Source organism: Corvus hawaiiensis, chromosome 1 (genome assembly GCF_020740725.1).
Source record: "Corvus hawaiiensis isolate bCorHaw1 chromosome 1, bCorHaw1.pri.cur, whole genome shotgun sequence".
NCBI lineage: Eukaryota > Metazoa > Chordata > Aves > Passeriformes > Corvidae > Corvus > Corvus hawaiiensis.
Genome location: NC_063213.1, coordinates 85413888 through 85435615, shown reverse-complemented (window position 1 = coordinate 85435615; position 21728 = coordinate 85413888). Strand labels below are relative to the sequence as shown.

Sequence of the window (21728 nt, the reverse complement as noted above, 5' to 3'; positions counted from 1 at the left end):
AAATTGGGTCTCCTGAGATGCATATGAAGTAATTTAAAAAAAGAAAAACACTGTTAACTGAATTTACTCAGCCATCAATCTGAAGCAAACCTTATTTACTGTATTCATCTATTAAACTAATATAATCTTTCATATTTTAATCAGAAAAAAGTGACATTTAATTAGTCTTACACAGCCAAGCTTTGAAGAAGCCCCCCTATCTGAGCATTCAGCTAGGCTACCATTTTTCAGTCTCACCACAGTGAGTCGTGTATGCTTTTATGTTTCCCTTGGTCAAAGCAAACCACAGGATTGTTTTATTAATTCAACTGCCTGACACCCTTCCCCAGCAGGAATAAGGACTCTTTTCACAATTTCATACAAATCACACCTTTTGGCTCAACTGCCTCACACTGCAAGGACTGGCACCATCTCCTTTGCAAAATCCCTAAATTTCCTTGAGTACATTACATTTTTTTAAGGACTTGTGAGGGTTGAGACAGAGATATTAGTTTATAAAAACAAAACAAAACCCAAAGAAAATCAATCAGTCATAATATCAGCAATCTACAGGTGTAGCAAAAAATAAAAAAAAAAAAGCCTGAAGCCCTTTGCAGAGCCACCACAAAAATAAAATCTACTGTGCACATGACTGCCACACCTTCCCTTCTATCGTTTTTCAGCTAAGTAAGAGCTACAGAAATGTTCTTCAGTGGAGTGGTTTCAGACTATGACTCAGAGATCCTTGGCTGCTCCTTGAACACTCAGTTTCTTCCATCCTGAGGTGGTGTAATTAAGCAGGATACTTCAATTATGGCTTACTTCTGTATCTGCCCAAGTTTCCTGCCTCTGCCTTCTTTTTTCCTTCATGTCCCCTACTTCTTTCACACCCTGCTTTGTAAAATTGACCTTTTTTTGTTCTACTTAGGGACCTTAGAAACCTTCCACTCCTAGCTTCATGCAGAAATTAAAGATAACTGTTTTGACATCAAATATGGACATCCCATTGTGCTGTGGCATTTCTACCAGGGTGGTGGCTGTTGGGATTTAATGGTTCCGAGGTGCTTTGGATCTTCAGTAGCTTGGCAGAGTTCTGATATTATGCAGCAGGCTGTATATACCAAGCCATTCTCATGATAAAGCACTTTCATAAGCTCACTCACTCTGACCCATATGTACATGCAGAAAAAGCTTGTAAATCTTCAGGGTTTTATTTATTTTTCAAGGACTTAATTTCATCTTCATAGAAATAGGCAACCTGAATTCCTGATTTTCAAAAAAGCGTAATGGGCCAAAGTAACATGAACAAATCAAGCCTCAATAAACAGTCTTTTGAGTCAGCTTGCAAAGCCTAAAACACAAATATATATTTTTTAATATTTCATCATTGTACAGAAGGGAATTACAGCATCAGCACTGCAACATTGGCCATTTAAAATCAAATTCTTCCATCTCCAAGTGAACTTCCCTCTCCCCTGACCACCCAAAATCATATTGCAGCAATTAACTTCTAAGTCACTGGTTCTACAGTTTGTTATTTGACAGCATAGTCCAATAAAAGTGGCATGAGCTAATATCATAAGAGTTTCAAAGACTTGTTTTGGATGAGACAGTCACTTACTAAAAAAAGGAGTCATACTTTTTTTTCTCCAGGCACAATATGCAAGGACTTTTTATTCATTAAATTTTCATATTCAGCCTATACTTATTTTACACAAGTACAGGCTGAAAACTGTGGCCTTGTCTGAAGTATCTAACATAATACATATTTATTGAGAAGTTTATTGGTCACTCTCTGAAAGTTTACCTTCTTTTCCTTTAACATTCCCATTAAACAGCATTTTGTCATTCTTTTTGAAAGAAAAGGAAACAAAAAGATGAGAAAAACAAAATAGGTCATTAAAAAGGTACTTCAGAATACTTCCAGCAGCAATCCGCAGGCTTAGGGGAAAGATCATTGTCAAGTATGATTTATGGAAACTTGTTAAATTTACTTAAGATAACTGGGAGGCAGACTAAGTTAGTACACTAATAACCTCTTTAGCATAAGGCCTTATGGAATACATTGCATTCTTTATGCAATAAAAAGGCTAATTTAGCTTGTCATAACACAGAACTGAATTAACAGGGAAGTCGAAAGGCTCTCAATTTGTGTGATTAAATAAAAATATTGTGTGATAGTCAAGCTATTGCTACCATTCAATTGTTTTTTCTTGCCTTATCATGTAAAAATTAGATATTAAGTGTGCATGCAAGAAAGTACTATAGTCAAATGAATGCAGAGCCACCACCAAAAAAAAAATCTACTATGCACGGACATTTCAGATCAGCCTTTTTTATTCCTACATTAATTAGACCATTTGTATTTTTAAATTTCAGTTACATTAAGAAAGGATTATTTTTGGCAGATTTTTGGTCTGCATATAATCAGTTTCTTGCTTAAACAAGAGCTAGTACCATTCCTTCTAGCCTACAGAGGACTACTCACCTCTGCTTCTACTATTTGTTTCTTACACACGAATTGTTCACATTTGAAAAGTTATTGCATGTAACTTGTGTGTATATATGATCAAACTCACACACACACACAGGTGTTACGTTGAAGCTGTATCCTATTCTGAGCCTAGACTGGGACATGATCATGATGAACAACAGGAGATCCTTGTGAAGAATGCGAGACTCTTTGTTGTTGGGTAGCAAAATTAATGAATACCTGTAAGAAATGATAAAAAGTAGAATTTTCAAAACAACAGTACTTGAATCCAGACTTTGGTGATTGTAGTGGTTTGGTCCAAAATACTCATTACTCATTATAGGTGATGATATTTTTTAGCTGCTCTTCTAAGCTTTTTTGACGAAATAATTAATAACACATGTTGAGGGAAGCCCTCTAAAAACCTGTTTTACAAATTCTAGACATAATCCCTCTTGCCCTCTCCAGCTAAGACAGGGGTTGATAGATGATAAAAGTTATGGTAAAATGAGTTACTGAGATATGAAAATTACATTTTATGCACAATTAAATGGGAAACAATGGTTTTAATTGTCTTTGAATGACACACCTAAAGAATCTGAGTCTGTTTTTTCTGCCAATAAATATCACAGATGAGAGTGCAAATGTTTCAAGGTGAAAGCATACTTCTGATTCAACAACTAATGTGCCTCCTTGAATTTTTTTGGTTTTTTTTAAACACAGATCTTACTACAGAAATACTTGTTTCAGTTTTAATCACATAACTATTTGACAGCAAGGAATGTAGAGGGAAAAAAGGCTCTTCTTTATTCAAATGATCCTCTTCATGTGCAAACAAACTTGGGGTGCATTATAAGTGTGTTTGTTACTGTGAAGAACTATTTTCCTGTTTAAAACTGACTGACAGTCAGGGAGAAGAAGCAGTGGTAGGTGTCTGAGGTGATGCATCACTGTGAAAAATGGAGACAAAGTAAACCTGAGTGAACAATGCCTGAAGAAATAGGCTGAAATTATCTTACATGCAGTCATTCAGCGAATAGATCATTTGCAAGTAGTTAGTAGTCCAGCTCAGAGGAGAATACTTCAATAATGATTTGCACATGGGAAAAAGGAACAAGTTCACACCATCAATCATACAAAATTAATATTTTGACTAGATGTAACTCTCAGTTTGCAGAATGAATAACAAGCAGTTGCATATGAAGATGCTGTAACACATCACGATCACCCAGAAATCCCATGCTTGCCATCAATGTGTTCTTCCTTTTCTCACAATAGGATTTCATGGTCTTTAGCAGTCAGATCTCTTCTGTCTGTGCACTTAAAATTCTCAAAGGAAAATGTTCTGAAAGTCTAAAGTTTACCACTATTTACAGAGACTGGTTCAGCCTGTTCAAGGACATTAGTAAGATCCCAGCTTTTGGATTGTGGAGGTGGCAGTTCACAGTCCCTCCTTGTCATCCAACCAGATGCATCTAAGCACAGATTATGCTTGTGCACACTACAAGTGTGTGGCTTGCTGTGATGCTTTTACTAGCTCACCTCCAGTATAAAAGCAGTGTGAGACATGGAATTACTGTGTGACCTGAGATGGCCTGGAACTGCTGGAGTATTGCATATATTCAGGTGGCTCAGCAAATGGTAGAGTATTCTACTACATCAATAAATATAATACACAGCACGTTTAGACAACAACAAAAAAAAGGCATAGTGGCTGAGAAAGTATGGGGGCTAGGAATAAAACAAAGAAAATTAATAAAATACCTGCTCTAATGTGGTTTGGCTAATGGAGTAGTGTTTGATTTGGAGAAAAGCTTTGTTATTCTCTAGGACTCTGAAGAGCTCTGCTAAGCATCCCTGACTTTGTGGTACGTGGTATTCGAGCAGATTAAGATGTTGTCCCTGAAAACAAGCAAAGATTATAAAACCAGATAAAAGTGAATGCACATTGTGATGAAGCTGCACTTGCTTATAATCAGTCTAACTTCAGTAGGCTCTCATTGCAGATTAATATGGAAAATATGAGCTTTTAAAAGATAACATATTTTGTCTACATTCATAGCACAAAGAACAGTTCATACTGAGAGCACAGATTTTGTGTGTATTCTGAAGTGACAGCTTGTTAATCTCATAAAAGAAATAAAACTTTAGGGAAATTTTAATCCAACAGACTAGTGCTGCTACGATGCAGTCTGGGAAAAGGCTGAGCATATACAGACACACAGCTGTCTGAGCTCAATACAGACTCATAAATATATACACAAAGATGTTCATATCTAAGATAGATATTGCTTTTCATGATTCTTTTCCTAAGCACAGTTAAAGACTTTGAGAGTATTTATGGAAATGTAATTGCTACATGTCTTTTATAAGGCTTTGTATTAAATCAAAGAATCTCAGTAAAGCCTGAGACTTATCAACTCTGGACCTTATCAGAAAGTAATCAAAGCAAATACTCTCAGTGAGTACACTATAGTCCTACTTCAGGTGAATACAAATTTGAGTTCAACTTCATCAATAATAAAAGCAAAAGGAAATTTCCACTCAGAGAAAAGGCCTTTCTATTTATGTTGCCTAAATGCCTGTATGGCATCACAAGTCCAATTTTTATGAAATGCCTAATAGAAAAATAAAAGGGATATTTATATGTACTTTATATCCAAACATGTAAATATCCAAACATGTACATACTGTTCTTACCAGCCCCAAATTAATCCTGCCATATACTACAACAAGGAGTTTTAGCTGTACCTTAAACCGTGTTCCGGGAAAGTGCAGTTGTAGACAATCCAAAATCATTCTTCCATAACTTATTTCTTTGCTAAGCCAAACCTTGACAGAATAACCATCTCCAAACCTGGGAATGAGACACAGAAACATAAATCCAAGAAGATGCCATGAAGACAAGAAGAACATTTGGTTCAATTGATTTTCCTGTGATTATATCAAATATCATGTATGCCTACTGCATTATCATTGTGATTTTACTATTATACTATTGACCTACAGAATTCCAATGAGAAAGTTGTTAAATTAATGATAACAGAGACAAAAAATGTGTTATGCCTAATTTTAGTTACTACAGTGTGTTTCACTATCCAATATACCTGATGTTAAGTTACTTAAGGTACTTCTGTTAAGTAAACTATGCTTTAATTGCTTTGTTGCTTTGAGTGGTCAGTATAAAGCTATGAAGATTACCAATCATATACAGAAAAAGAAAAAAAAATCCTTTGACTTTTCTAATGAGAAAAATGGGTGTGTATCACTATTTTTCAAATCTGTTAACAAAACTGTGTGTCCAAAAGCAAATTTCAGCAGTGTGAGTAAAACGGTGTTTTACAGATATGCAAAGGCAAGTGTAGGGATATTTAGGGATACAGCAAAGTTAACAAATTTTCTTTGGCTCTATGACCATTCAATCTCTCTCAGAATAATTTAAGAAATTAACTTCTCTTTCTCAACACAAATGTGATAAAAGTTAAGTACAGGCAATCTAACCAACACTATCTTTTTTATTAGCTTTACTCACTGCTGATAGTTATTTGGGAAAGTTGCAATAAACCAGTGAACATTGAAATGACAACCGTGTTCTCATGCACATTTCTTAAGCAATGGACGTTGTGCTGCACCAGTCCCCAGACTGGGGTGCATGGGCAGAGCTGAGTAGAGGCATGGAGCAAAAAAGGGTTGAGCTGCACTCTTTCCCTCCTTTGCAGCTGCATGTCCTCCTTCCTTTGGGCTCTCCTTCTTGGTTAATTGCTAGGGAAAAACACCAGCAGGAGCCACATCAGAAGAGCTTTCCACTGCCCCTGCTGTTCCCTGTTGCCAGTGAGCAATGGAAAGGCAGAGCTGAATGGGGGACAGGGAGCTTGGGCAGCACTGCCCATGTCCCCCCAGAAACCTGTCACTTCCTCTGTCTTCCCACTGACCACCACTCCCACATCCTTCATTCCAGCATAACTCCCTTTTCTTCATTCTCCAGTGTCTCAATCACTCATTGCCAAATCCTTTAGTCCAGTGGTTTGGTTCCTAATGATTACCTCTGTAATACACCCTTGTGCCAAAACCCTCCTCTACTGTGTCTTTCCTGTGTACAACTCATGATTCAGGGCAGCAGCTGGGTTAATTAGGTCTGACTGGTGAGAGGCACATTTTCATGTCATCAAAGCAGAGGATATATCACAGCACACTCTACAATGTTGCCCTATTCCAATACATAAAAGAATGTCTACAGATTATCAATCAAAAGGTAATAAAAGATAGAAAGATCTATTTTGAGATATATGCCCAGTTAAACCAGTGCATAAGTGACTCCCAGCAAAATATTCCACATGAAACACCACATGTTTCTCACCTATAAGTCTATTGCAATGTAAGGGCTTTAACTTTTATTTTGCATTGGGTCAGAACCTCTGTTGTTATAAGGGAATAGTCTGGATTTATTTAAGAGCACTGCAAGTTTCCACAATGAAAAAAAAATAGACTGCAGTTTTATTTTATTGAGAATTTCACATGAATTCAAAATACAATTTCCAAGGATCTCAAAGAAAATCCCAATTTTTTGTGTAGCATAAAACAGTGGCAGCTTCTGCATAAAAATGAAAAGCCCTATTACAGATAAATGGGTGTAGAGTTTTTTAGCCTTTGGTTGGTTTGTGGGTTTTTTTGTGGGTTGTTTTTTTTGTTGTTGGGTTTTTTTCTTTGGTTGGGTTTTTGCTTATTTCTTATTGTAGTCAAATGCAACCACTGAATTGCTTCAAATGGAGTAAGAAACATCCTGATGCAGTGTCCTATCTGTTGGCTCCTGAAGGATGTTTCATGAACTAAATTGTATTGAGTCCAGACTGCAGGGTACTAAATATTTACTGGACAGTGTAGCCTGACAAATGAACAGTGCTGATACACCAAAGAGATCTAGAATTAGGTGGAATCCAAAGCAGTGTCTGGCAGATTTGCTTTGCAATGATTTACTGATACTTAAATAGATCTCTAATTAAATGTTTTAAATGCATAGCATCATCCCTGAAAAAAATACATGTGACAATAAAAAAAGTTGTTACAAAGATGGATATAGTTAACAAGGGTATTCAATTTAGTTGACAGCTAACCTGAGGCAACATTTTACAAGAGATCATTGATTCTGATCAGTTTTTTGGCATTTCTATACAACGACCATTGAATTACAGTCTGAAAAATGCTGGTTTATGGAGACATTCAACAGTCTCATAAAATGAAATTGCTGTATGCAATGAAGTTTCCAAAGAAAATGAATCAAAATTCTGATTAGCAAAGACAGAGGAGTCTGTGCAACTTTGGTTTAGTTCTAAACTGTGAGTGGCATAAACACCAGCATGGCACCAATAAAAAGCTTTAAAAGATTTTCTTCTTTTGGCTAGTCAAATTATGATGCTTTTATACCTTGATTTTATAATTCATTTTAGTACAAGAGCTCCCCATATAGAGTAAGCTGATCAGCAATAAACATTTCCCCATGCTATAATCAGCAAGCTGCTTTCAGCAGTGCACTGAGGCAATGGAAATTGAGTTGACCATTTTTTCACTTTGTTTTCCTGTCTGATTCAGCCAATATAATTAATTCAGAAACCCAAAGTGGAATTACAAAGAAAAGCACAATCTGGTTTGATTAGCACTGTTAGGATCAAACCTTTAGCACCTGATAGTTCAAGACCTAAAGAGGAAGACATTATCATTAGAATGGCCTAAGTTGAGCCAGCACACTCGTTCAGCAGCCATCTGCTGCAAAACAATCTTCATCTCTTCAAAGCTATTCAACAGAGAACGTATTTTGCACTGCCCTATAACTTTAACAACACCTGAATTTTTATCTGTGTATAAACAAACACACAAAACCACATATTCTGACAGAATAAAATCTTTTTCTTCTTTCTATCCTTCCTCAGTCAAACTAGTAGTTCACACTTCACTTTCACCTCATTAGTCGTTCTGGGAGTATAACTTATTGAGTGTTTTCTGTTAAAATGCCAACATGAGTCTAAAAATAAAATATAAATTCTCAAACTGACTGTAAAGAAATTAACTTGACTATTTAACAACAGCATCAGCTGCAGAAGCAGGAGCTTAGCAAGAACTACAAGAACTCCACGCTTTTAATTTGCACAGGTTCTCAACGTATCTGAGCAGGTCAGATAACAAGGGAGCAAAAGGAATGGAAATATTTCCATACCAGGAATTACTAAATAGCCTAAACTTTTCATCATGAAAGAAAGACGATGAGGTGGTTGAAGGGTATTTTCAGGGAGCACAGAATCATGGCTAAGCAATGTAAGTAAGAAATAATTCTTCACTCGTGTTTCTCATGCAAGAGCAGGGGACATTGAGTTAAACTATAGGAAATGCAATGCCAAGTCTTCCTGACAATATGTGGGAAAACTGTACAACTCATTGACATGGGATGTGCTAAATGTCAGAACTTGACATGAGTTGAATAAGAGACCAGAAAAACTCATGGTGGAGATCCACTAAAATCACCTCTGACTTAGGAAGCCTGTAAAAAAGAAACTGCTGAAGGTGGTTAAGTAATGTAGTAAAGTAACTTCATGTGCCTATATTGTTCTTGTACTTTTCCCTCTTGACCACTTTCAGAGAGAGAATATTGTACTAACAGGTGTTTGATCTGACCTCAGGTTTCTTTTTGTATAAATATCACCAAGAGGAGGTCAGCCTGGGTGAATAACACAAATGGCTCCTCAGTTCTCAGAAAGGTTTTGCAGCCCCACAGCCAGCAACAAAAAATAGATTGTGTAAATCGACTTCAGATATGTGTCTACACAAGCTCCAGTCACACACTGGAATAAAGTGTAACCAAATCTATACTGATGAGAAAGTCCCCTGCATGCTTTCCTGGTGCTCTTTTAAACTTGCAATGGCAATGGAAGTGGATTTAGTGGCCCAAAGGCTGAAAATTCTCATGAATATCAAGGAGAGGAGTTGGCACTTGGGGCAGAGCAGCTTCTCAGTGTTCCCTTCTGCCCATTCCTTGGAGGTCCTGGTTCAGAGGTTTGAATGGAGACAAGAGTCTTGTCCTTGTGAAACACAGCTGAGCCTGCACGTGGTCACAAGGAGTCCCTAGAGGAATTAACCCAATGAGTTTTTTTAAGCTTGACTCATGAAAACCTGTTTTATGTGAAGAATGAAAAAGAAAGTACACTATCAGCAGACTTCTTTTGCTTAAAAAAAAAAAAAAGGCAAAACAACAACTGTGTTTTCATTTAAAAGCCTTAGGAGTTTGCTTGTCTACAAATCAACTAAACCAAACCTTGAAATCACTGTTTCAAGTAACAGCAGGTCCAGAATAAACAGCTCATCAAATCACACTCTTCCCAAAGCCTATTTACCAACTCTTCTCTCCCCTCAGTAAAATTTGCTGAATGTAACCTCAGGAAATGAAGAACTTGGCCTCATTTTCTAAACTTTGAGGAATAAGAAAAGCATCTAATCACCCATATACTTCTTTTTCCACTAATCAAAGAGTACATTTCCTGGAGAATGTTGTGCTATATATATATATATACATCAAAAAATTACAGCTCCCAGAAAGTTTACTGATGGAAATATAGTGTGCATACTTTGTGTATGCACTAGTTTGATCAAAAGATTGCTTCAAAATGACATTATTGGATAACAAAATAAAAATAGTAAAGAGAACATTGGCACTTAATGTCTGCAAGGAACTGCATCTTTTAGAATATATGCCATAAATCAAAGAGAGGGAATAATTTTCTACTGTGCTGTTTATCCCTCTGCTTTGGTTTACATTCATTTGCACCCAGATATAGTTCTACTTTTTCTAAGTGAAAAGAATCATGGAATCATTTAAGCTGAAATAGGCCTCATCTAGGCAAGATAACTTAGTTACGCCGGTATAATTGCTGAAGCACAGAATACATATCCAGGTCATTCCTCTCACAGCCTTAGACACAAGTACAATTTACAAACAGAACAAATCTTGAACAACATTGAAAACAAAACACTTTGAAAAACATTTAAGAAAAAAGAAAATAAAATTGAAATAAAATTATTAAAACAAAGACATCACAATTCAAGATCATTTAAAAATCACACAATGTATTTAATTATTTTGTCTATTAAGAAACAAGCAAAGACAATATCAAGGAATGAGAAAAGGTTATTAATTTTTAAGAACTTGGGATTTTTTTTAAAAAATGCTAAAGTCAAATGCAAATACCCTGTCACTTGTAAAATGTGATTTCCTTCTGCATTTATTCAGAACCTCAGCATTGCTGAACAGATAAACTTGGTTAGATGCAAACAAACAGACATAAATAAATTATAAAACTTCTCTTCCATGTAGTATTCATAGAGTTTGTTTCATCATTTTTTAAGTCATCATGATTTTTCCAGGGTAACAATAGAAACACAAAAACAGTTATTAAAATGATGACTAACACTCGTTCAGGTATATTGTACATGCACTATTTGTTCACACACACTCCAGGCTTTCATATCAAACCATCTAAAGTTAATTTCTGTATTCAGCAATATAATTTTCATAACAGTGACAGCCCCAGATTATGAGAAGTGCAGGGTACAACTTTGCCTTGCTCTCTGTGTGCTTGTCAATTCTTAGGTGCGATTTCCAACTATGTGGTGAAACCCTGAAAAAATCTTGTTAATTGTTTATACATGTGCACACACAAAATCTCTCTGTATTTGAGGTTGTTTATCTGCACATACTGGCAAGTATCAGGGATTTTTTATTCTTGCATTATTTATATATATTTTTTCCCAGAGAAACAGGAGCAGAAGTGCTGTAATCCTGTGCAAAGGTACAGCCTACAAAGAACCCAAACTGTTCCTAAAAGCACCTTCTGGGACTCAACAGTGAAAAAGGCAGGAGTAAATAACATTATCATTGTGTTTCTATGACTGGTTTTGGGTGTACTGTTCTTTAATAACATAATAATCAGGGTATTACACACTAAAATATCTATTAAAAAGATTTTATCAACACCTCAAGGTCAAATCTCAAGCTAAAAAGTGTTTAATGTAGACAGGATGTAACATAAAATTTAAACCACAGTTAGACTAGCTTTATGTAATAAACTTTAATTACATCATCACATAACACCTTGTCATGAAATCCCTATCATGAATGCCTTACAAGATACCCTGGATGTACCTGCTCAGAGAAATGCCTTTATTTACTGCAATGCCTAGAAAACATTGCAAATAAGACAGCAGATTGATCAGAAAAGGAAAGAAAAAGGGAAGAAAGTGCTTCCCAGCTCTGGAAATGCCCTGGGGAACAGAATCTTACCCTTTCATCCTCATACACCTGTGTGGTCTGTGGTAACTCACTTAGACCACATCTTTCTTTATTGCTTTCCTGTCTTGTTCAGGGCCCACCTGGAGACAAATGGCTCCAGTTGGCCAGAGGAATTCATGGTGCCTTCTGGAACACCCACAGCTACAGCTGAAGTTAACAGGAGTTTTGCTTTAAATGCAATGCTGAACAAATGTCAAATATTTAGTTATAAAGTGCTCAGATAAACTACCCAAACCCTTTTAACTTTAGCACCAGTCTTTGGTTACTCATCTATAAAAAGGGAATAATTATTTCAAATTATGTTTCCAAGAAGTGCTGTGGAAAACAAAGATGTTGATGTTTATGAGCCCTGCTCCAATAAATGCTGATAATACTGTATTTAAGGACAGGTTTGAAAAACTTCTAGTAGAACACATACTAGTGAAAGAGGAGAATATGAAATCTTAATTAGCTGCTTCTGATTTAATGAACAGGTATAGAGATACAATGCAGCATCCTGTGGAAAACGTAGTACAAAATGACCAAAATAAGCATTCTAATGCACATGTGCAGTAGGGCTGAATAAATATTGCACAAAGTTTTAGGAGAGTCAAAAGATATTTTTCATTTCTGAACTCTCAATCTGTGTGTTTTTTAAGTTTTAAGAGCTCTTTTCTTCAAACTTTCCTCTGGAAAGATAAACGAATAGCTATATTACATGATTACACATCCACTGCCTTAAGACATTTTTCATGTACAAGAGGAAGGTGTTTTCGAGTCGAGAAGAGTGAAAATTATATTAGTTTCTATATCTTATAGCATGTAAGAAACTTATTGATAGTATTTCAATTAGCAACACTGTGTCCACAGAAGGCTGAAATATTGATGAGGACTTTAATTTTAATCATTTCTTTTCCATTTAAGAAATCTACATGTGTGAGTTTGAGGAAAGCAATAAAATATTCTCAATCAACCTTTAAAAAAAAAAAGGTAAAGTATAAGTAGTCTGCCAACATATTTTCCATTATAACCCAGCTATAGCAAATGAATTAATTGTTGGGTAATTTAATCGGATGGCTTGCTGATAAAATCTGAGCAACGACTTGACGTCCAGCACCTGACAAATTGGTATGGGTTTTTCTGATATGAGAAGTCTGTCCAGATGGCCCTGGAATGAGGGATAATATTCAAAATGTTGCTCCCAGAGAATTGGCCAGCTGCATCTAACATGAAAATGCTTCTGTACATTTTTTAAAAAAGCATTAGGTATAATGGAGAATACTGGAGAGAGCATTTAAATGTAATCCATTCACAATTTAGCATAATTGACTCTGTTGGCAGGAACTGTCTGAAATTAGGCTTTAACAGGCACAACTGTTAACACATCAATCTCAGACAAACTACATCTAGAATTAAGAGGTTAACTTTTTGAAAATTGCCCTTCAGTTTGTTCTTCTACCTAACACATTTCTTGATATTACTTAGAAATGTGCCACCTGCAACAAAAAGCCTTTCTAAAGAAGTCTTACCCTTATTATTCTGCTGATAAACATCTGCAGGTACTTTAAATCTGTTTAAACATATATAAATATAGTCAAGGTTCAGCAGCTGGGAGCAGAAACCCAAACACAGACTTTTGTAGCAAGAAGATATTTTTGGATGAGCATTTCGTAACAGGCTTGCAGAAGGGTTGGAAAAATGGAACAAGTCTCACACATTAGAAGCAGCATCACTTTTTATATCCCTATGAAGCTTTTATGTTTCACATTAGCATCTTCCTGGAGTTCACCGATACCCTTCATAGCAGAATTTTGTCCTGCCATCTGACAAAGCTGTACTCAGTCCAAGATTATGATCTTTCACATCTGCCAAGGGCTGAAAGTATAGCCAGAGAGAAAGAGCTGAATTCTTGAACTTCCCACAACTGCAAAGAAGCAAATTTAACAGGGCTCCAAGGAAGACCCATTAAACCTTCATCACATATCCATCAAAAAGATGATCATAATCTTGACTCTATAGACTGGAATGGTACTAAAGAATAAAGAAACAAAACAATTTTGAGGACTTCCATCAAGACAGACAGAATTCAACAAGAAGGGAAAAAAGAATGTTATTTTAGTATATGTGCCTACATTTAGAAGAGGAAAATATTCTTGAGACATACTAATAGAATCACCTGTAATATCAAAATATGCTTCTATTATTATTTCTTACAGTACTGGATTTATTCTTTCACTAAAAAAAAAGCTGCATGAAGGTTTTCTTTGGTTTAAGTATTCATATAGAGGTTAGATTTCTCTTCTTGCAATTTTCAAAGCCAGATCAGGATACTTGTTGTTGCTTTTAAAATATTTGTTCAATTTGATTTGTAGAAACAAATTGAAAACAGACTAAAGGGTATCAAGAGCTGCTTATAAGTAAGAACAATTTTTTAAAAAACAAGCTGTAGAATCTAACAAAGAAACCATGATAATCTACAACTATCACCCCATTAATTTATTTTAGTATCATTCTTCCCTGTTAATATGAATTTTTATATTACTAGCTTAATTCATTCACACACAGCATGAAGAAAAGATCATCCAAAAAACCAGATTTTTAGGGTATCACTAATTAAATGCAATCAGATGCAACAAAATCAGGATTTTTTTATGCTTTCCTTATATTGCTTCATGGAATATTTTTTTTAAACAAAATGTAAGATGTGATGGGTTTTTTACGGTGATGTGGTGCATGGGACAAATATACTAAACAGTGCTAATTGCAGGAAAACACTGAAACACTAGGAGAAGACTGGTGCTTATATCAATGGAGGTGGCTGTTAAGGAAAACATTTTTCTGCAGGTAGATATTTCCTAACAGCAACTTAGATTTACTAATCCTTATAGTCTACCACTTTAGAAGAAACAGTGTTTTGCTCTGTATGGCAATGGGAATGATAGGGCTATTAAATCATAGGGAGGGAAGGAAAATGGGAAGGAAGGAATCACTCAATACTCTTCCAAGTCCAGGAAGTTTTTCAGGGTGTTCACAGGTGGAGCAGAAAGTGAAAATTTTAAAATAATTTAAAGCTTAATTCTTTGGAATTCTGCTTCTCTACTCCTTCCCCATCTCATGTAGATGCAGGAGTCCTCCATATGGTAACATGGAAGCATACCAGGAAATTGTCTTCGAATAAGTTTGGAACTTTAATCACAGAGAATGTATAAAGTTTTTTTAATCTCCTAACAATTATTTTACGTGTTAGATGTGTGATAACCTGGGGTTTATGATAAAGGATCACACTGGCATGTGTTGGAGAGAAGTTTGGAAGCTAGACTAAGCAACAAAATAAGAGGACTACAGGAACAGTCTTTGACTTCTCCCCAGCACTTGTTAAAAGATTTCCAAAGAAAACACAGAAATGTCTTTTCTGCAAGCTTTAACAGCTGTGTGTATATGACACTTTAAGACTGCTGTCTACAGTGGTTTTTTTCTTGCCAGCCAAGAAAACTTATCAGGCCGTCAGAGAAAATTCAGACAACTGCCTGACTTTAATTAAATCCTTTGATAAAGCTCATGACTATTTCTTCTTAATAAAGGGTTCTAAAGTTTCAAAAAAATTCAGTAGGTTCCTGAACAGTTAGTGTGGAAAATTTGGAGAGCAAATCAATCAATAAGCTAGGAGTTAAAGGGATTTTAGTCCTGCCTTTAAATGAAAAATCCTTGTGGAGCTTGAGCTGCATGGTTTGTGTAGAAATTCTCAGCAATATTGATCTCCAGTGCACATAATTTTCCCATGTGAATTTCACTGATGGACATACATTCAAGAACTGCCATGGAACACAAACCTGCAGAAAGTATGAAATATTCTTAATATAGAGAAGGTGTGCTTTTTACGAAGTTACAATGATTTTAAAAAAACCGCTATGAATATGATTGACAAATATTCTTATTATGGCTTTGCTTTAGAGAATTTAAAAGAGGCACTCATACAGCCTTGATTCCAGAATGGTTGATCTGTGATTATCTCAATAGTAGTAATAGTGCTGGTTGTATATCAATAAGAAGTAATATGAAGACACTTCCAGCATGGTACTTCTGCACTGATTTGCTAACTGTGATCTGAAAGAGGTTTGTCTACAGAGGCAGTGCAGCAAACTGAGAAATCACTGCCTCATTTATATGAATATGGTGCATACTTGTGAGTATGCTTTTGATGTCTTGTTTCCGTAAGAAGGAAGATGAAAAGAGGCTGCTAAAGGAAACATCAGAAGTTGCAAAACAATGAAAGTCACTGAGAAGATAAAGGGGAAGGTAGCCTTTGTGGACTGTCTGATTTTGCCCTCTCAAGGTGAAGCTGAGAAGACAGAGACATGTACTCACTCCAGAGGATCTGAAATATAAAAAGGGAAGAAACATTTATCCCAGCTAACTTTATACACCCAACTGAAGTGCCTAAGTAATACTATTTTTTCCTTACTGGGGGGACACACATCTTCAAAAAGCATTTTCTCCTGTGCAAGATCTGCACTGTCCTCTACATACAGCTGTTTCTCATACAAAAGAAGTAAAGGATGCCTTCACATTCACTAATCTACTCCAGCCAGTGAGACAACAGGCTATTCTATGCTATGAAATTTGGGAAGAGACAGGATGGCAAAGGCAAAGACCTAGATACGAAAGAAGCAGAAACTGCTGAAGATCAATTGACTTCTCATGCCTCCAGAAACTGAGGCAAATATGCTCTGAAAGGTGTGCAAACATGAATAGAAGGCTACAATCACACAGAACCATCAGAAATACAGATGCAGACATCAATGTTTTTTCACCATCCAGATTGTAATGTGTCTAGCTGAAAGTTTGTCTTCATGAAAACACCTTGGAAGGAGAGAGCTAGTGTGAGTCAGGCCCATCTTGCTAAGGCAGCTGTGAAGGAAGGACCTATGGTTCTACACAGAGGGAAGGGCAGAAAGCCAAAAGGACTGTCAAGGGACAAGAAGTTATCTGAGACATATATCTTCTGCCTTATAAACATGGCAGGCAGCAGTTCCAAAGCATTTCTGTAGAGCTTGTTCCCAATGTCAACTGCATCTGCACTTACAAGAACTAAGTGCTGAGCTAGTATAAAGCAGTGTAGCTTTGCTGCTTGCAAATGAGCTGTATCCTCTTACAGAGCCGACTGTCTGCATGTCCTAATAATTACATTTACAACTAAATGTAAATGTCTAGCTATAAGTTGCAGCAACTTTCCCCTCAGCTTCTCATCCTCTTTCCTTTATCGTGGTTTAAGTCTATCCTCTGAATTAAACATCCTCATTAATAGGAATTAAATTAACTCATGAGCAGAGTTCAAACAGAAAAGAGGCTTATGCACACCAGGAAAAGGATGCAGAAAACAGCATAAATATCTGCAATTGTCAGTGAATTTGGTAGGAAGTAGAGAAAGTTCAAAATAGATGTTCTTACTGGCTGCTGACCTGTTAAAAATGCTTCTTCCTGTTATGAAAAATCCTCAGACGGAGCCAAATTGCATTTCATCACCATGTTGAATTCTCACAATGTATTCCTTAGGTTACGTGCAGAAGTGTTTCATTTTAGATGCAGATCTGTCTCTTTCAATTACCATTGCCGATTACAAAGCATTTTAGCAATGTCACATGTCATTTTAGCTTGCTAACTTATCCTAATTGGCTCTTTTTCAACTTCAGTTATGGCAGGAAAAAGAAGATGTTCTTAGCAGTCATAAGTCCTTATGACTTAGCACTACTAAAGCATCTAGCCAGCTCTTAGAATGGATGTAGATGCAGAAGATTTGATGTCGATGTACAATACCTGTTTTTAATGTGCTGGGGAGAACCAAGACACTTGAAAGCTCCATTGACCATAATAGCAAGCCTTGTGCAGAGAGCTTCACATTCTTCCATGCTGAAAAATAAATTGAGGGGGGAAAAAAATAATTAGTAGTGAAAACCGAGAACATTGTTTATACCTAATTTTAGTTAAAGTAGAAGAATCTGGACAGCTGCAAAAACAGGTACACAAAACCTTTGACTTTAAAAGATAACAGTCAAAGTTGTAACCCTAGTCAGTATATACCAACAGTTATTACCCCAGCTAGAAGACAGACTTAAACCATTATTTATATTTTTCGTCCATAAATAGTTGGACAATTCTGGTCAAAATATAAAGGTATCATTACCACAGGCAAATGTTTCATAAACAGTCTCAGGAATGACACTGAGTGAGCCATGAACTCACGAACTCCTTAATCCTGTTTATGATTATTCTGAGCTAAAGGATAAAGGGAGAAGAATGAAGTAAGCTTGCTCAGCTTGCCTTTTGCACAGTACATACCCATGAAAAAGAGTTACCCTCAGCCTGATTGCAGGATAGAAGAAGATCCAAAGCACTACAATCCAAAGAAAATTTAGGACATGGAAATGCAGCTGAATAGAAAAGCAGGGTCCTCCTAGATGTGACTGCTTCAGACGATAAATAATAGCTTTGATTTATAAAGCTTATGGAAGATGGGCTTCTACCCTACCTATTATGCAGAATTGTGTGAGCAACTCTTTCAAAGAAGCACTTTAGACATAGGGAAGCAGTCAGGATGTACCCACCATCTCAAAGAGGAGTCAAAGATGTTTTATGCTCCTACAATTCACTGTGTGCCCTCCCCAACCCTTCTGAGACAGCTAAAGAAGAGATGTCTTGTGTGCCTCAGCCATGGGCCAGTCCAAACCGAAGTGCTTTGACTGAACAAGCATTGGCAATTAAGTACACCCCTAGGAACAATTTCCTTATAATGTGACAGGGCTGTGGTGAGAACTGCCAAACTGCTATGTCTGAGAGAGACAGGGAGAGAGCTAACACATCTTCCCACAAATCAGGAAATTCACTGAGTAACTCCTAATGCTCCCCTTGGCACAACACTCCACAGCTGTGGCAATATTACACAAATTTACTGCCCTAGGGACAGTGGATAAAGCCTCACTCCTCCCCTGCTAAAACAGAAGTTTTGTCTCTGAAATGTAAGTAAAAAATTGTCTCTGAAAATTAAGTAAACAGTTCTCAAAACCTGATTTTTACACAGCAAAGCATCTCTATACCTTACACGTGTTTGCTGACGTGTATGAATGTTCACTTCATATGTAAAATTCCTGTACTTATACAAGTAACTCATCTCAAATAAAGCCACAATGGCCTTCAGAAAATTGCATAAATAGTATAAAATAATTTCTCCTTTCTTCACCCTGGCACAACAATGTGAACAGTATCACTGTACTTATGTCTACTTCAAGTCATTCATTTGTAGAGCTAAATGTGTAGTTAGTACAATTTGAGGGACTTTGTTTGTTTGTTTGTTTACAGCATATTAGTAATGAGACCACAGGTCTCTTCTGTTTAGCTGGTGTTTGACAACTAAAGGTTCTTAATCTGGACTGAAAAGTCAAAGCATACTGTTTCCTGAAAATCACTGAGCTGAATTCACAATGCATAACCCACGTTCCCTAAATGAGTGTGCTGGTAAGCACTTGGCTATCCAACATGGGTACCTGATTTTCAAAATTCAGCTTCCATAAGTAAAATAATAGAAACTTTTTGGAGCATTTTTCTATCAATAATGGACTGGGACAACAAATACATTTTAAGAATATCTAAAAATATTGAAAATAGAAAACATTGAGAGAAGTTTGGCTGCATTTCTTTATTAATTAGTCTATACTTCAAATCTCATTTGGCTAAATGTTTCATTGCTGTTTTGATTTTTAAGTTTTTTCCTCTATGGACATGTTTGCATGATCTCTCCCTCATTTAAAGACAGATATGTATATATTTATATATATTTATATATAATTATACATACTATATATATACATACTACCTAAGGGAACATTTAATTAATTCCACTTCACTATAGATGTTACAAAACAGTATTGATGTTTCCTCCATTAAATCAATATACCAGTGATCATATCAGAGAACTGACAAGACATTTAATGTAGATGGACTCTTCTAAGAGGATGGGGTCCCTCCTACCATTTCCAGTGGTGCATAAGTGAATAGCTGATGAATCCATCTTCAGGATGCCATGGCTTACTCTTTTCATACACTGATGCAAAGCAGAAACTTAATAAAATCAGAAGGCTTTTCACTCACCCCTCCTATTGTAAGGATTTTTAAGGTGGGCAGCTGCAAAAAGGTAACCTGATGTGCCAAGCAAGAAGAGACACTACAACACTGAGTAAAAAGAGCACAGAAAAAGAAGAATCAATAACATCATCTTTTCTGTGCCTGAGGCCCCTTGAGCAACATTCTATTCTTTAAAAATTAAATATGAAAAATATTTGGGATTTAAACAGGTTTCTTTTCATGGATAGGAAGGAATTACCATAAAATGTTGAGACTTATTCTGTATTTCACAGCAGAGTGAGCATGTCTTCAGAATATACTCTTCTGCAGGACAGGAATACACTGGCTGCTGGGATAAGGGTCTTACCTGTGGGATGTCAGCACAGCTGCACAGCCATCCTGAACTTCCTTCAGGATGGTTTTCCAAAGGTAGCGTTTAGAGCAGGGATCCATCCCAGAGCTGGGCTCATCCTACAGGAAAAATGAAAATGACACAGCAGCATGGAAAAGCATACCACAGCTTCTCCCCAGCATGAAGAATTTACACAATTCACGAGAAAATCATATATTTTTCTCTTTAAATGTTACATTTTCAGAAGGTAACTTAAGTGACACCCTGACCACTGTTTTGCTTTAACACATACAGTTCAATGTCTAAATTTATGGAAGGCACATTTTAGTAAAGAAGCATTATACATAAACAGTGTTTAAATATAAACAAAATATAAATCTATGTGTATTTATAAATGCTTATTATAGTTATAAATTTTATATATAATATATATATGTTTAATTATATAAACACGCTCTTTTTGATAAGAGAGACTTGCAAGTGGTTTTTCTCACTTCTGGAAGGGTTCAGTGACTGTTTCTGATCTGCATACACATCTGCCATGAGCACAGACAACGGGAGAAGTCCTATAGCTCCCAGATGCCTACAGTGCCCATCCCATATCCAGGTGTTTGATAAGAGGTTTGGATTTGACATCCTCTAGCAGTTACTCCCACACTCTTTAAAGAGGAATTTTCACCCACGGTGGAGAGAATTCACAGGATTAAATAACATTAATTCAGTTAGTGCAAACCATCTGGCAAACCCATTTCCCACTCGGATGGCTTTCATGGAGAAAGATGTGCTGCTACAAAATCTACATTTCCCCTGCCTATCTATTCCTCCTTTCCTCATTAAACCAAATTTTTACTTCATTCGCTCATGGAGGCAAAAGGAATGATATCTGATTGACAAATCCAGTCTCTGTCACCATGAAACTAGGAAGAAGGAAATTCTTCCAGTTGCTTTTTTATCCAGTGGAATTCCATGGGGTGTCAGCACCTGTTAGAGTGGTATGGCCTTGACCAAAGTATTTTCACCAAGGAATCCCAGCCAAAACCTGGAAGCAAAGTTCTCAAGAAACAACGCAAACAAAAAATCCAGTTTGAAGCTAATTTTAGTAATGTCAGAGGTGAAAAAAATTCAGTTCAGTCTCCCACTATCTGTGGATTGCTAACAAAGAAAACATAAAAAGCAATAAACCTAAAGCAACCCACAATGTTGCTCAAATTAATGGCTATGATTCTGGATGCAATTAGAAGCAGATTCAGTAGTTTATGTTGGTGTCTTTGCTTTAAGACAAAACAATAATAGAAAAAGCTCCTTTTAAAATACTGAAAAACTCCTTTAAAATCTCCTAGCTTTCTAAAGTCAGCAAATGTTTTAAAGAATTTGACATGTTTAGATATCTTTCTTTCCTCTTTTCATTTTGTATGCAACAGTCTGTGCCCTGCAGCAAGAAGTAGGCTGAAATGGATACTTGCAAAAGTACGCTGTCATAAAGACAGTTGGAGCATTTC

The 21728-nt window shown here is 36.3% G+C and overlaps 1 protein-coding gene across 1 annotated transcript in view; it reads right to left on the bottom strand.

Moving 5' to 3' along the window:
* Positions 1 to 266: 266 nt before the first annotated feature.
* Positions 267 to 21728, bottom strand: part of ABCA13 (ATP binding cassette subfamily A member 13) — a 175497-nt gene continuing 154035 nt past the window's right edge. The window contains exons 51-55 of the mRNA XM_048321455.1: positions 20245 to 20348; positions 17577 to 17669; positions 5204 to 5309; positions 4217 to 4354; positions 267 to 2692 (exon numbers count right to left, since the gene is read on the bottom strand). Of these exons, the coding sequence (XP_048177412.1) occupies positions 2603 to 2692; positions 4217 to 4354; positions 5204 to 5309; positions 17577 to 17669; positions 20245 to 20348 (531 nt within the window). The 3' untranslated portion in view covers positions 267 to 2602. The remainder of the gene's footprint in view (positions 2693 to 4216; positions 4355 to 5203; positions 5310 to 17576; positions 17670 to 20244; positions 20349 to 21728) is intronic.